This window comes from Loxodonta africana, chromosome 2 (assembly GCF_030014295.1).
Source record: "Loxodonta africana isolate mLoxAfr1 chromosome 2, mLoxAfr1.hap2, whole genome shotgun sequence".
Lineage (NCBI taxonomy): Eukaryota > Metazoa > Chordata > Mammalia > Proboscidea > Elephantidae > Loxodonta > Loxodonta africana.
The window spans coordinates 688330-703506 of record NC_087343.1 but is presented as its reverse complement, the minus strand read 5'-3'; the positions used below and the strand labels follow the sequence as shown (position 1 = coordinate 703506).

The 15177-nt window shown below is 52.9% G+C and overlaps 1 protein-coding gene across 1 annotated transcript in view; it reads right to left on the bottom strand.

Moving 5' to 3' along the window:
* Positions 1-1530: 1530 nt before the first annotated feature.
* The window catches only part of CEP72 (centrosomal protein 72), a 59735-nt gene continuing 46088 nt past the window's right edge, over positions 1531-15177 (bottom strand). Inside the window, exons 9-12 of the mRNA XM_064270298.1 lie at positions 13888-14084; positions 10724-10850; positions 8624-8735; positions 1531-6190 (exon numbers count right to left, since the gene is read on the bottom strand). Of these exons, the coding sequence (XP_064126368.1) occupies positions 6034-6190; positions 8624-8735; positions 10724-10850; positions 13888-14084 (593 nt within the window). The 3' untranslated portion in view covers positions 1531-6033. The remainder of the gene's footprint in view (positions 6191-8623; positions 8736-10723; positions 10851-13887; positions 14085-15177) is intronic.

Here is a 15177-nt window from a genome sequence, read left to right as displayed (position 1 = left end):
TCTTAGAAGAAGTACAACCAGAATGCTCCTGAGAAGCAAGGGTGGCGAGACTGTGTCTACATACTTTGGACACGTTGTCAGGAGGGATCAGTCCCTGGAGAAGGACATCATGCTTGAAAAAGTACAGGGTCAGCGGAAAAGAGGAAGACCCTCAACGAGGTGGATTGACACGGTGGCTGCAACAATGGGCTCAAGCATAACTGATTGTAAGGATGGCACAGGACCGGGCAGTGTTTCGTTCTGTTGTGCATAGGGTCGCTATGAGTCGGAACCGACTCAGTGGCACCTAAGAACAACATTGTGGGCAAAAATAGAAAGGTAAGAGCAGAAATTAAGGAAATAGAAAACAACCGTAAAACGAAGGTTCATAAAGACAACGTTTGGTTCTTTAAAAAGGCTAATAAGATTGGTAAACTCATGGTGAAACAGGTCCAGAAAAAAGAGAGAGGGCCTAAAGAAGGACATTACGAATGACAAAGGGCCCTGTGAGGTGGGTCCCAGGTCAGTTGCTGGTGACTGTCAGCCATGAACAGAAGAGAGGAGGGAAGGGGAGGCAGGGAGGCCTCAGAGGAAGCAGATCTGACCTGACTTCTGTGAAAGGAAGGAGAGGGAGCAGAAAAGCAGGGGCACCTCAGTCCGCAAGCCTCAGGGGAGCCTACCATCAGAGCAATCACCAAGGAGACCCACCTGCCTGCTAGTCACTCAGCTTCAGAGCAGAGGCAGAGCCGCAGATGTCAGCAGCTGGCAGCTCTCTGCTCACCTCACTCCTCCGCCTGAAGGGCAAGGGTCTGCTTGAAGGGAGGCCACTGCCCCTGCATCTCTGCCACAGGGACACGAGTTCAAATGACAGCCATTGAAAGATTATGCGCGCTATGCCAACAGACTTGAAAATCAGGTGACGTTATGGATTGAATTGTGTCCCCCAAAATGTGTGTCAACTTGGCTAGGCCATGACTCCTAGTATTGTGCGATCATCCAGTATTTTGTGATCTGATGTGATTTTCCTCTGTGTTGTAAATCCTAACCTCTATGATGTTAATGAGGTAAGATTAGAGGCAGTTATGCTAATGAGGCAGGACTCAATCTACAGGATTAGGTTGTATCTTGAGATATAAAAGAGAGAAGAAGACAGACAGGGGGACATCAGTACCACCAAGAAAGGAGAGCCAGGAGAATAGTGTGTCCTTTGGACCTGGGGTCTCTGCACTGAGAAGCTTCTAGACCGGGGGGAAGATTGATGACAAGGACCTTTCCCAGAGCTCACAGACAGAGAAAAGAGAAAGCCTTCTCTTGAAGCTGGGGTACTGAATTTGGACTTCTAGCCTCCTAGACTATGAGAGAATAAATTTTTCTTTGTTAAAATCATCCACTTATGGTATTTCTGTCATAGCTGCACTAAGTAACTAAGACAGGCAATAGGGACAAACTTCTCTAGATATATAACTTATGATAACTAACAACAAGAAGTAGAAAGTCAACACAGTCCTAATGATTCAGCCAAAGTAAATAATTGCCAACTACAATGGAAAAATCCCAAAATCTCAGTGGCTATACATGACCCTGTCGTACTGTGGGGGCTTGTGTGTTGCTGCGATGCTGGAAGCTATGCCACCGGTATTCAGATACCACCAGAGCCACTCATGGCAGACAGGTTTCAGCTGAGCTTCCAGACTCAGACAGACTGGGAAGAAGGGCCCGGCAGACTACTTCTGAAAAAACTTATCCAGTGAAAACCTTCTGAATAGCAGCGGAACACTGTCTGATATAGCGCCTGAAGATGAGCCCCTCAGGTTGGAAGGCGCTTAAAAGATGACTGGGGAAGCGCTGCCTCCTCAAAGTAGAGTCGACCTTAATGACATGGATGGAGTAAAGCTTCCGGGACCTTCATTTGCTGATGTGGCACGACTCAAAATGAGAAGAAAACAGCTGCAAACATCCATTAATAATCAGAGCATGGCATGTACACCTCCTAGGCATGTGAAAGCTGGCCAGTGAATAAGGAAGACAGAAGAAGAATCAACGCCTTTGAATTGTGGTGTTGGCGAAGAATACTGAATGTACCATGGACTGCCAAAAGAACAAGCAAATCTGTCTTGGAAGAAGTACAGCCAGAATGCTCCTCAGAAGGAAGGATGGCACATACTTTGGACATGTTGTCAGGAGGGACCAGTCCCTGGCGAAGGGCATCATGTTTGGTAAAGTAGAGGCTCAGCGAAAAATACGAAGACTCTCAATGAGATGGACCGACACAGTGGCACGACAACGGGCTCAAGCATCACGATTGTGAGGATGGCACAGGGCTAGGCAGTGTTTCATTCTGTTTTACATGTGGTCACTATGAGTTGGAACTGACTTGAATGGCACCTAACAACAATATACACGACAGAGGTTATTTCTCACTCCCACGAAGTCTGACTGGGGTGAATGAGAGCTCTCTTCCACCAGGAGAGAAGCAGGCGTCCTGAATCTTATGGTGTAACCAGTGCTTGGCTACTGAGATCACTGAGGGGAGGAAGCTATCAGAGTGGCACCCCAGCTCTGCTCCACCTGGCCGTGACATGACGCCCCTCAGCTCCACTCACCGACCTGCCCAGAGTTAGCCACATGGTTCAGGGCAGCTGCAGAGGCGGCGGCAAAGGTAGGGGCCCAGGGGCATTCAGCAAGAAGAGGCTCGAACATCCTGCAGCCGCCAGTTAAACTGAGTCAGCAGTCAGAAAGGTCCGTGCTCAGGGACTTCACCAGCGAGTTCCACCACACATTGGGGGAGAAGTAACTACCATCTTATGTAAATTCTCCGAGGGAACGGAGGAGAAATGCCCATCGCCAACTCACCAGAGCAATCACGCTGCAGATCCTGACAAGAGGAACATTAAAAAGGAAACTCAGTAACATCCATGGACAGAGAGAATTCCTGTTACCATAGAAACGAGTCCACAGTGCTTACTGTGTGCCAGATAGTGTCCTAGAGTTTAAATATTCTTACTTTTCACAAAACCCCACGAAGTAGGCATTATTATTACTCCAGTTTACAAATGAGGAAACTGAAGCTCGGAATCTAACTGCCCAAAGTCAGGCAGCTAGTAGATGGTGTAGATGGAATACAAAATTCTAAACAAAATACTAACAAACCAAATTTAACAGTGTGTACATAAAGTAAAATTAATCATCAATTTAATTAATACGTACAGGTTCCTCATGAGCACACTTAATTGTGATTATGAAGAACCTGTACATAGATCAAGATGCAGTTGTTCAAACAGAACAAGGGGATACTGCATGGTTTAAAGTCAGGAATGGAGTGTGTCAGGGCTGTCTCCTTTTCACCATACTTAGTCAATCTGTATGCTAAGCAAATAATCCGAGAAGATGGACTATATGAAGAAGAATAGGGCATCAGGATTGGAGAAAGACTCATTAACAACCTGCAATACGTACGTGATACAACGTTGCTTGCTGAAAGCAAAGAGGACTTGAAACACTTACTGATGAAGATCAAAGACCACAGCCTTCAGTATGGATGGCACCTCAACATAAAGAAAATAAAAATCCTCACAACTGGACCAATGAGCCAACATCATGATAAACAAGAGAAAAGATTGAAGTTGTCAAGGATTTCATTTTACTTGGATCCATTATCAACACCTATGGAAGCAGCAGTCAAGAAATCAAAAGACACATTGCATTGGGCAAATATGCTGCAAAACACCTCTTTCGAGAGTTAAAAACCAAAAATGTCATCTTGAAGACTAAGGTGCACCTGACCCAAGCCATGGTGTTTTCAATTGCCTCATATGCATGTGAAAGCTGGACCGAAGAACTGACACCTTTGAATTGTGGCGCTGGCGAAGAATATTGAATATGCCATGGACCGCCAAAAGAATGAACAAGTCTGAATTGGAAAAAGTATAACCAGAACGTTCCTTAGAAGCAAGGATGGCGAGACTCTGTCTCACGTATTTTAGACATGATGTCATCAGGAGGGATCAGTCCCTGGAGGAGGACATTATGCTTGGTAAAGTAGAGGGTCAGCAGAAAGGAGGAAGACCCTCAATGAGATGGACTGACACAATGGCTGCAACAATGGGCTCACACGTATCAACGACTGTGAAGATGGCTCACGACTGGGCAGTGTTTTGTTCTGTTGTACATAGGTTTGCTCTGAGTCGGAACTGACTCAATGGCACCTAACAACAACATCCAATAGAAAAGCTCGTAAAATACATAAACAGGCACATTACAAAAAGGAAATCGAGATGGCCAACAAATTTATGAAAAGGTGATCACCTTCCTTGGTAATCAGAGAGAGCTGATGGAAACCACAGGAGTGTATTACACCCTCTAGAGTGTATTAAAAACTGTGACAATGTTGTTGTTGTTGTTGGGCTCATTAACAACCTGCATTATACAGATGACACGACCTTGCTTGCTGAAAGTGAAGAGGACTTGGAGTACCTGAACTTTGACAATAAGTGCTGAAAATATGGAGCAAGGAAAGTTTTCACATACTACTAGTGGGAGTGTTAATTGGTACAACCACTTTATAAAATAGCTTGCGGTAATCTTGTAAAGCTACTGAGAATACGGTTAAGGAGTTAAAGGATACATGAATATAACGAGAAATAAAACCTTAAAATTAAAGAACTAAGTGGAATTTTAAGACTAAAAAAATTATTAATTGAAAAATTAACTTTATAAGCTTAACGGCAGATTAGACATGCAAAAGCAAAGGTCAATAACTTTGCGACAGGGCAACAGAGGCAGTCCAAACCGAAACATTGCGGGAACAAAGGGTGGAGGAAAAGGCCTGTGGGACAATGTCAAGTGGTCTAAGGTAAGTGTAATTGGAGCCTCAGAAGGCGCGAGAACAACTGCATCAGAACAGACACTTGAAGAAATTGCGGCCAAACTTTTAAAAATTTGATGAAAAACACAAATTCGCAGATCTAAGAAGCTCAAGGAAACCCAAACAAGAGAAACATAAACAAACGACATAGTGATCATTTTTTTAAAAAGCTTGAAGTGGATTAATATTAAAATCTTATTTTTTATAGATAAAAATGATCTAATGATGAAAGAAACCCTCCCTCTCCCAGAACAAATTTATCTGGGTGACGTACTTCTCTGGTAAGTTACAAAAGCAGGTGCTGCTGGACATGCCATGACCACACAGAGGTCCCTGAGAAGGACAGCCCGAAGCCCAGAGGTTCCTTCTCTGTAGGGGAGACCCTGGCTACCATTTCTTATTCACCCCCCGGATAAAATTCTGACAGACAGCCAGCTCAGAGCATTTTATTTTTGCATGAGCTCACTTTTCCTAAATCAACTAAACATCGTTTAAAAAGGTTACCTTCTTTTACCAAGGAAACCAAGTATTAAGTAATATATTATGATTCCAGATATGAAGAGTTCAAACTAAAAGTCTAGTTGTATGTGTTGTTAAAACATAATTTTCAGAAACCTACTACAAGCAAAAGAGAGAGCCAGGACGCGTGTAGGTATTTTTACTGTGACATGTTAATACCACAAAACAAAACTGGTACATTTCCCACATATATAATCGTTCCTTTTCTTAAGTCTTCAAACGTGTTTATTCCTGCTCACCTAAATGGTGCTTGTTTTATAAAAGAATCCCAGGAGAAACTCAGTTATGACTTACGAGGAGCCACTTCACAGGTGAACTTTTCAGAACTACATGTTAGTTCATTAAATAAGCATTGCTTGTTGCACAACAAAGTATTTTCTCCAGCCATCACACAGCTCCTTTTCACTTTAGGCAGAAAACACTGCATTCCCTTCATCTGAAAATAGCTGATGAAAATTAATGGTCCCTTTATCTCAAAATATGTCAGCGTATGGTCTCAAACTGAGCTAAGGGCCCTCTTTTAGAAAATTGAGGTTTGGGCCCTAAATACATTTCCAAAACCATAAGAAAATTACAGACAGGAGAGACAACTCTCCCAACATATGAACCAGTTAAAGACACCAAGGGCGCGGTCTCGTGACTTTTAGTCGCACGTCACTGCGGCGGTAGCTCTAGCAGCCTCCGGGGCCGGCACTGCGATGTGGGAACAGGGCCATGGTCTTCTTGAGCTCCTGGTAGCTCCAGTGCAGCTGCTCCACCTCGGCTCGGTGCTGTGCCCGCATGTGGCCCAGCTCTTGCAGCAGGTGCTCGTTGGTGCTGACCAGGGAGCTGGGGGACAGGGAGTAGCCACTCAGCATCCCCAATACCTGCCCCAGGCTGCCCGCCTGCCTCGGGCCCGTTGGCACAAAGTCACAAAGTCCATTGGCACAAAGCCACACAGCCAGGCCCAGGACCCACACCCATCCCCAACAGTTACCCCCCTCCCCTTCCAGGTTGGGTGGGGCTGCATCCCACTCAGACCCTCACCCTGGCCCCGTAGGCAAAAAGTATGGGGTGAAGGAGCTAAAGGCGGTTTCTTCAAGTTCCAGCTGGGGTGGTAACGAAGACCATGGTCTTGACTGCGAGCAAAACAATGCTTTCACTCCGGAAGGGACCTGAGACTGAAGTATTTCTAAATCTCAGTTGGACACAAAGGGCCTTCTGGTATTCTGACCTGGTAGCAGGGGCTTTAGGAAGGACGCACAGCGGCACGGTGCCCGCTGTATCGTCTCCACGTGGCCTGTTCACCTGGTATCAGGATGCTGAGCCAGCACAAGTCTTAGACAAAAGCAGGCCCCGACCAGGCCCTTTCTCCACAGTGGGGCCACCTGCTCTACGCCACTGAGTCCCAACTCAAGCTCCCCCAACCCCTGCACACCGCCCTCAGGACACAGCTGCTTGCCACCCTGTGACCTGGGACAAGGCAGGTGGCCCACCAGGTCCTCCGTGCCCTGTGACTGTCTCCACACAGCACACCTCCTTCCTCTGCCCTCGCCCAACTCTGCCAGACCTCACTGCTTGGGAACCCTGTTCTCTTGCCACCTGTCTCCTGTGAGAGCCACCTACAGCCAAACCACACCTAAGTCCAGGGCAGGCCAGTAGCTCAGCCCAGAGGAAGGGGGGCAGGGGTGGGGAGGGAAGGTGAGGGGGTGGAAGGCCAGGAGGGAGGGGAGAGGGAGCAGGTGGACTGGGTTAGAGGGGCGGATGGGGATGGGGAGCAGGGGGGCAGGGTGAGGGGTGGGGAATGGGGAGGAGGGGGCGGGGTGAGGGGTGGGGAATGGGGAGGAGGGGGCGGGGTGAGGGGTGGGGATGGGGAGGAGGGGGTGGGGTGAGGGGTGGATGGGGATGGGGAGGAGGGGGCAGGGCAAGGAGTGGGGGACGGGGGAGTAGGGTGAGAAGAGTGGACAGGGATGAGGGCGAGAGCCAGCCACAGGCCACCTCAAGGCTGAGCCGCTGGACAGGCCTACACAGGCAGCCCTATAAGCTGGAGGCGCCGTCTGCCCTGCGTGGCCTCAGCCCTTTCCCTGTACAGTCACAGAAAAGAAACTGAGGCTCTGTCCGGACCAGTCCCCCGCTCCTAGCTCCTGAGCCTGATGGGGGTCTCTCACCACACCCCACACCTGCGTTGCTGGAGTAACCGTGGGATCTCCGTGAGCTGCCCTGGGGAAGTGCAGGTGGCAGTCACCAAGACGTCACACCAATTCTCAGGGAGCCCCTTGGCCCTATTGTCTCTTGTCTCCCCTGACCGCACCCTGGAGATAAACCCACAGGTCAAACCCATGGGTCACAGGTGGTCTCCACAGGTCACACTCGCAGATGACACCCCAAGTCACACCTGGAAGTCACCCCCATGGATCACCCCTGCAGGTCACCCCCACAGATCACTCCCGCAGGTCACACCCTTATGGGTCATACCCCCATGGGTCTCCCCCATGGGTCACACCCCCATGTCACACCCTCATGGGTCATACCCCAAGGGGTCACCCTTGCAGGTCACCCCCACAGATTAACACCCTCACGGGTCACAGCCCCACGGGTCACTCCCACAGGTCACACCTGGAAGGTAATACCTCAGAAAGCTGCTGCAGGAAGGCACTGACTCCTTCCTCACTGAGCCACTGAGCCAAAGAAGCTCAAGAAAGTTCAAACCAACACAGTAACCACCAGGCGCTCCTCTACACGCCCTTCCAGCCTCCCCTGCTGCCCTCCCGGCCCCCGTACAGCCCCCTGTGCCCGCATTGTGTACCGAGCCCCCGCAGGCTGCACCTGTGGCTCTCACCAGGCGCTCCTCTACACACCCTTCCAGCCCCCCTGCTGCCCTCCTGGCCCCCGTACAGCCCCCTGTGCCCGCATTGTGTACCGAGCCCCCGCAGGCTGCACCTGTGGCTCTCACCACGCGCTCCTCTACACGCCCTTCCAGCCCCCCTGCTGCCCTCCCGGCCCCCGTACAGCCCCCTGTGCCCGCATTGTGTACTGAGCCCCCGCAGGCTGCACCTGTGGCTCTCACCAGGCGCTCCTCTACACGCCCTTCCAGCCCCCCTGCTGCCCTCCCGGCCCCCGTACAGCCCCCTGTGCCCGCATTGTGTACCGAGCCCCCGCAGGCTGCACCTGTGGCTCTCACCAGGCGCTCCTCTACACGCCCTTCCAGCCCCCCCGCTGCCCTCCCGGCCCCCGTACAGCCCCCTGTGCCTGCGTTGTGTACCGAGCCCCCGCAGGTTGCACCTGTGGCTCTCCTGCAGCATGTGGGTGAGCTCCTGGATCTTGTCATAGTGCTCCAAGTGCTGCTTCAGCTCCACAATCTCACCAGACAGCCTCTTCACACTAGTCTGAAGTCCTGAAGGAGAAAGCAGGGCAAGATTTAACGAACATGCAGACAGTTTAAAAATCAGAACCATTCTAGAGTTTAAACTGGGTCTGGGTTACGAGAAAAGGCATCGAGTCTGAAGGGGGTCAGGTCTTGCAAGAGGCTCGGAGAACAGGGTGAAGACAGAGCTCCAGGCCCCAAGTACACGTCGGGTCACTCTGAACTTGAGGCCACGTCTGTGCCTACTGCTGCTGCCCCCTGGGTTGGGGATGGGGATGCCCGAGAGGGGCCTGTGTGAGTCTGCAGCAGTGAGGGGCACTGCGGGGGCTGAGCGAAACACGCTGCTCAGAGCCCCACGTCGGACGCTCCCCCTCAAGGCTGTGTGTGAAGGGACTCTTGGAGGAGGACAGCACAGTTCAGAATCTCCCAGAACCCCTATGTTACAAAACTCCCAGAGTAACCAGAAGGCAAAGGCAAACATCGCGTCCAACATTACGGTGAACCTGGTGACAAAGTAACCTCACAACCCCCAAACCAAGAGGCTGGGTAAGCCCCCAAAAGTGACGAGCCATGCATGACCACGCCTGGAGGTGAAGCCGAGGTTGTGCGGCGGGTGAGCGTCTGACAGAGCCACGGGCATGGTGAGGGGAGGCACCTGAAAAAGTCAAGGTCATGGGGGTGTCTGACAGTCATACTCACAATGAAGGGCAGCATCTGAGAATCACAGTCATGGGGGAGGTGTCTGACAGAGCCACAGTCATGGTAAGGGGGGAACATCTGACAGAGTCACACTCATAATGGGATGGGAGTCTGACACAGTCACGGTCAAGGTGAGGGAGAGTCTGACAGTCACAGTCACAGTGAGGGGTGGGCTCTGAAAGAGCCACGGTCATGGGGGGACGTCTGACAGAGCCATGGTCACAGTGAGAGGTGGGGTCTGACAGAACCACAGTCATAGGGGGACATTTGACAGACTTATGGTCACAGTGAGGGGGGTGTCTGATAGGGTGAGGTCATGGTGAGAAGGGCTCTGACAGAGTCACAGTCACAATGAGGGGGGCATCTGACAGAGCCATGGTCATGGGGGCTGTCTGTTGGAGCTGTAGTCAGGAGACCCCTCATGCCCCTTGGGGTCCTGGTAAAGGCCAGAACTGGCACACAAGTGGCCCAACCTGTGACGACGGCGAGTCTGTGGGTCGTGCGCTGTCTGAAAGGGCTAGGGCAGCTGGTGATCCCCAACTCTTCTGGAGCAGGCCCACCCTCTGAGACACAGCTGGGTGCAGGTCAAAGTTGAGTAGGACGGGAGCAGAACCCAGAAGCCCAAGGGGAGCTACCGTATCTTTGATCAGTTAATTCAGAGAAGCTGCCCTGACCTGGCATTCTCCTAAATGTTCAGGACAGCCAGCCCTCTTCAGGCATCACTGATGGCTTCTGGAAAGCCTGTCCTCGTCATGGTACCTCTAACAGCCCCCAGATGGTCCATCCTCGTCATGGCACCGCTGATGACCCACTCTCGTCAGGTACTGCTGAGCACATCCTCGCCACCGTACTGTGACAGGACAGCCCGCCCTCACCAGGGCACCGCTGATGACCCACTCTCGTCAGGTACTGCTGAGCACATCCTCGCCACCGTACTGTGACAGGACAGCCCGCCCTCACCAGGGCACCGCTGATGACCCACTCTCGTCAGGTACTGCTGAGCACATCCTCGCCACTGTACTGTGACAGGACAGCCCGCCCTCATCAGGGCACCGCTGATGACCCACTCTCGTCAGGTACTGCTGAGCACATCCTCGCCACCGTACTGTGACAGGACAGCCCGCCCTCACCAGGGCACCGCTGATGACCCACTCTCGTCAGGTACTGCTGAGCACATCCTCGCCACTGTACTGTGACAGGACAGCCCGCCCTCATCAGGGCACCGCTGCTCCTGCCTGCTGCCATCACACGACCAGCACCAGTCCATGGGTGTGGTTGCTTGCACTTCACTGGCGATGCCCAGTGGACAGAAAACTTACCAGCAAGCTGCACGTTCAACGTTGCAGCAGTGTCTGCGCTTTTTGCTTCTTTTTTCATACTGAACAGAAGAGATTTCAAGCTGCTGTTCTCCTCCAGAGACTTGTCTAAGCATTGCTTCAAGTCATCCTAATAACAAAGAAAAATACACTTATGACAGACAAGCGAAAAGCCAAAGGCGTGTGGAAGGCGAAGCTTCTGACAATGGCCGCAGGTATGCTTCCTCTCTGTATGCTGTGACTTCTGAACCGGCACCACGGTGCGGTGCCCTGAGCTGTCAGTATCCTTCAGGGGAGGGTGTGCAGTGACCAGGAGGGAGAGTGCGCTGCATCTCACTTGGTGATGGGTGCATGCACCTTGTCCCTGTGGCCCTTGGACAGATGGAGCCCAGTGCGTCCAGCTGTTTCCAAATAGGCCGGTGTCAGCTATTCAATTACGTCCCCCCAAAAATGTGTGTATCAATTTGGCTGAGCCATGATTCCCAGTTTTGTGTGGCTGTCCTCCATTTTGTGATTGTAATTTTACATTAAAGAGGATTAGGATAGGACTATAACACCTTTACCCAGGTCACATTTTTGATCTAACGTAAAGGGAGTTTCCCTGGGGTGTGGCCTGCACCACTTTTTTCTCTCTCAAGAGATAAAAAGGAAAGGGAAGCAAGCACAGAGTTGGGGACCTCATACCACCAAGAAAGCAGCACCAGGAGCAGAGCGTGTCCTTTAGACCCAGGGTCCCTGAGCAGAGAAGCTCCTAGTCTGGGGAAAGATTGATGAGAAGACCAACAGAAAGCCTTCCCCTGGAGCTGACACCCTGAATTTGGACTTTTAGCCTACTTTACTGGGAGAAAATAAACGTCTCTTTGTTAAAGCCATCCACTTGTGGTATTTCTGTTATAGCAGCACAAGATAGGTAAGACAGCTGAAGTGAAGGACATCACTGAAGGAGGCTGTGTGGGCTCCTCTCCTTTGACCTGGATGGGTGTCTCTAGCCACACCCTGCCGGCACAGTCTGGAAGCATCCGGCAGCCCAAGCCATGATGCTCACGGTGCCCTTGTCCCCAGGAGGAGCAGTGGTTAGCGGGATGGTCTGGACTGTGGCTCAGGCTCCGTCTGTGCCTTGGGGATGAGGAGGAAATGCTGTGCACACAGGTCACCATGCACACAGGTGGTAGTTGATGTATGGGGCCCATGTCCCTGTGAGAGCAGCGACGTCCTCAAGCCCCTGCCACGTGCCACAGCCCGTCACGCATGACCTGGCCGCTCCTGAGCCATCAGAGCTGACTGTGCCTGGAGCTGGGGTCCCCAAGGCCCCAGGCCTGTCTCACTGCCTGCTACTCCCACGGGCACCAACAGCACCCCGTCTACCTGTGTCTCAGTGTCCAGGAACCGCATGCTGACGTGTCCTCAAAGGCAACCTCTCGCCACCCTAACAGAGGGGGCCCCCTGCCCCAGTGACTGCTCCTCCCCAGCTTTAAGGGGCCCCTGCTGCTCACACTGCATCCCGGGCTCCCAGCCTCCCCGAGGGCCCTCCCTGACGGAGCTGATGCACACTTCCTCACCACCACCTCCCTCACTGGGCTATCCAACAGCACTAGGCCACAGCCCGTTTTGACTGCTCTGTCTCTGCGGGTGGGGTGGGGGGGCATAAGGGCAGCAGCTCAGGCTCCTGTCTCCTGTGAACGTCTATGCAGGAGGGTCAGACATGCCTGGGGCAGGGGTCGGGGTCAGTTGGCCACCTCCTCTGTGCCTGCTTCCACATGAGCACAACTCTGGTCTGTGAGAGGTGTAGCTCTGCCTTCATGCCTGAGGTGACCCAGGCTGTGACAACAAATGTGAGGGATAGATGCGAGGGCTTCCAGTGGGGGGAACCCAGCCACCTGAGCCTGCAGGTGAGGTAAGTGAGCTGGAAGAGGGCACCCACTCCTCCTGCTGAGTCCTCGGATAGACCGCCACTGGCCGACAGCTGATGGCGATGCATGGAGACCCCGAGCTATAGTCCCCAGCTAAGCCACACTGGGTTCCTGGCCTGAGGCACTATGACAATAAATGCTTGCTGTCTTAGGTCTATCTCAGGCTGTGACGTTTTGGGTAATTTGTTATGCAGCCATAAATAGCCAAGCCAGGGCAAAGAGCCTTGGCAGGGGGGCCACAGCCCAGTGTGTCCCCACATGAGTGACTTGCCCGTTAGCACCGGCCTTTCAGAACGAGCACACTCCTGGAGCCCCAGACAATAAGGCGTACCCACACGGGCCAGGGTGAACCTCAGGGCACCACTGACCACTGGAGGAGGACAGGCGGCCGGCAGGGACCCACTCAATGCCCTCTGGTGCCCCCTGGTGGCACAAGTTCCCTCAGGTTAAACCACAAGCGTTAGGTGCCCTTGAGTGGATTCCGACTCACAGGGACCCTAACGACAGAGCAGAACTCCCTCACAGGGTTTCTAGGGCTGAGATCTTTACAGAAGCAGACTGCCACATCTCTATCCTGAGGAGCTGCTGGAGGGTTTGAGCTGCCGACCTTTCGGCTAGCAGCTGAGCACTTAACTACTGTGCCACCAAGGTTCCTTAAACCACAAATAAGTGGTGCAAACTGTTAACGCACTTGGCTGCTAACCGAGAGGTTGGAGGTTCGAGTCCATCCAGAGGTGCCTTGGAAGAAAGGCCTGGCAATCTACTTCCAAACAATAAGCCAGTGAAAGCCCCGTGGATCACAACGGTACAATCCTCACCCACCACAAGGATGACGCAGGACTGGGTGGAGTTTTGTTCCGTTGTGCATTGGGGGCTGACTGGACGGTAGCTAGGCTGACTGGATCTTACTGACTGGATCCTCTTGGATCAGTGTGTTGGGAGCCTGGGTCAGGGGAGCACTGAGGACACAAAGACTCTGTCACAACAGCCCCTCCTCCTCACCCCCCTTCCCCCTCCCAGGAGGCAGAACAGCCTGGCCCCAGTGGGCACAATGGGGACAACTGCAATCCTGCCACTTCCATAGCACCGTGTCCTAGGGCTGGAGAGTGCTACACAGCCAGGTACGTGGTGGGACAGTCACTGGACTTGGCAACTACGTCATCAGGGTCTCTGGGGGCAGAGCCCGAGAGCAGGTCACAGGCCAGGTAGTCAGGGCGTCTGTTTCACGAGCGGACAAGAGGACGTGCCAGGGCTCACCGTCTCGCTCCGCACAGCCTCCAGCTCCAGCCGGGCCTCACTCATCTTGGCGCTGTGCTGCTGCTGCTGCTCAGCCAGCTGGCCACGCAGAGACTCATTCTCCAGGGCCAGGTAGCTGATCTCCTCACTCTCGAGCACTGCCTTGTCCTGAGCCAACGGGAGTGCTTGAACAGATGACAAAATGTGTCTTGCCTGAGCTGGGAAACAAACAAGCAAACAAACAAACACTATTAGAGCCCTGGTGTTTAGAGGGGAAAATATAATCAAACTACTTTCGGTGTATTTTAAAAAGCACAGGCTATGAGCCTCAAAAATGCCCCTGATCTCTGGGCTGGCACATGGAGGCTATGCTGGGACCACTGTCCTGAGTTTCTCTGTGTCCACTCACAGGTGGGTGGTTCCCAGAGACGGCTGCCGCAGAAGCTCTGTCTGGGAAGGCTTTGTTCACCTCGATGCTTGCTTGGGCCCCTCCACAGTGCAGCTGGTGTTTGAGCCTGCCCCAGGACCTGGACCTGCAGGGCCACCCCAGATGGGACTGCCGGAAGCCAGACACAGGACTGGGCCACACAGCCTACCGTTCTGCTGCTGAGCCAGAAGACAATGAGGGTCCCAAAGACCCTAGGATACAGGAGTGTGGAGGTGCAGTCAGGATCAGGGCTCCCGCCTCTAGGGAGCAGTGGGGCTGTGGGCGGGGCAGGGTGCAGCCACACAACTGTGTCGAGTGGTGTCCAGTGTCTGCCCAGCAGGAGCAGAGCTGAGTCCCTGCTCACACACGTGCATGGGAGGTGCACCCCAGCTACAGGGGGAAGTGCCATCAGCCGCTGTGTCTCCTTGTCCTCACCCCAACCCAGGCCGAGTGGCCGTGGCTAAGCCTGACGGCCCAGTGCTCCGGGCCCCACGTCCTCTCCAGAGGGGCCGCTCTCCTGGCCTGATGTCACCCCAAGTCCCACAAACGCTGGCCCCACACATGGTCAGCACACTCTGAGGACCCAGAGAAGATGGTGGACACAGCTTCCCAATGTCTCCAGACCCCACGTAAGAGTGGGGACCTGGACCGTCTGCCCAGGGATGAGGTCTCCACAGGTTGATGTGGCAGGTGTTCTCCAGCCCAGAGCACAGCAGGCGGAGACCTCACTGCATGATGCCTGCAGGCTCAGCTCAAGGGAAGAGACAGGCAGAGCCTTCCAAGAGATGAGGAACCAGCTGTGTGGCAGCAGGAGGTCCTGGACCCAGGTCCGACATGGGTACTGGGCTCCCTAAAGCACCTCTGACTTGCACGATGCATGCCTC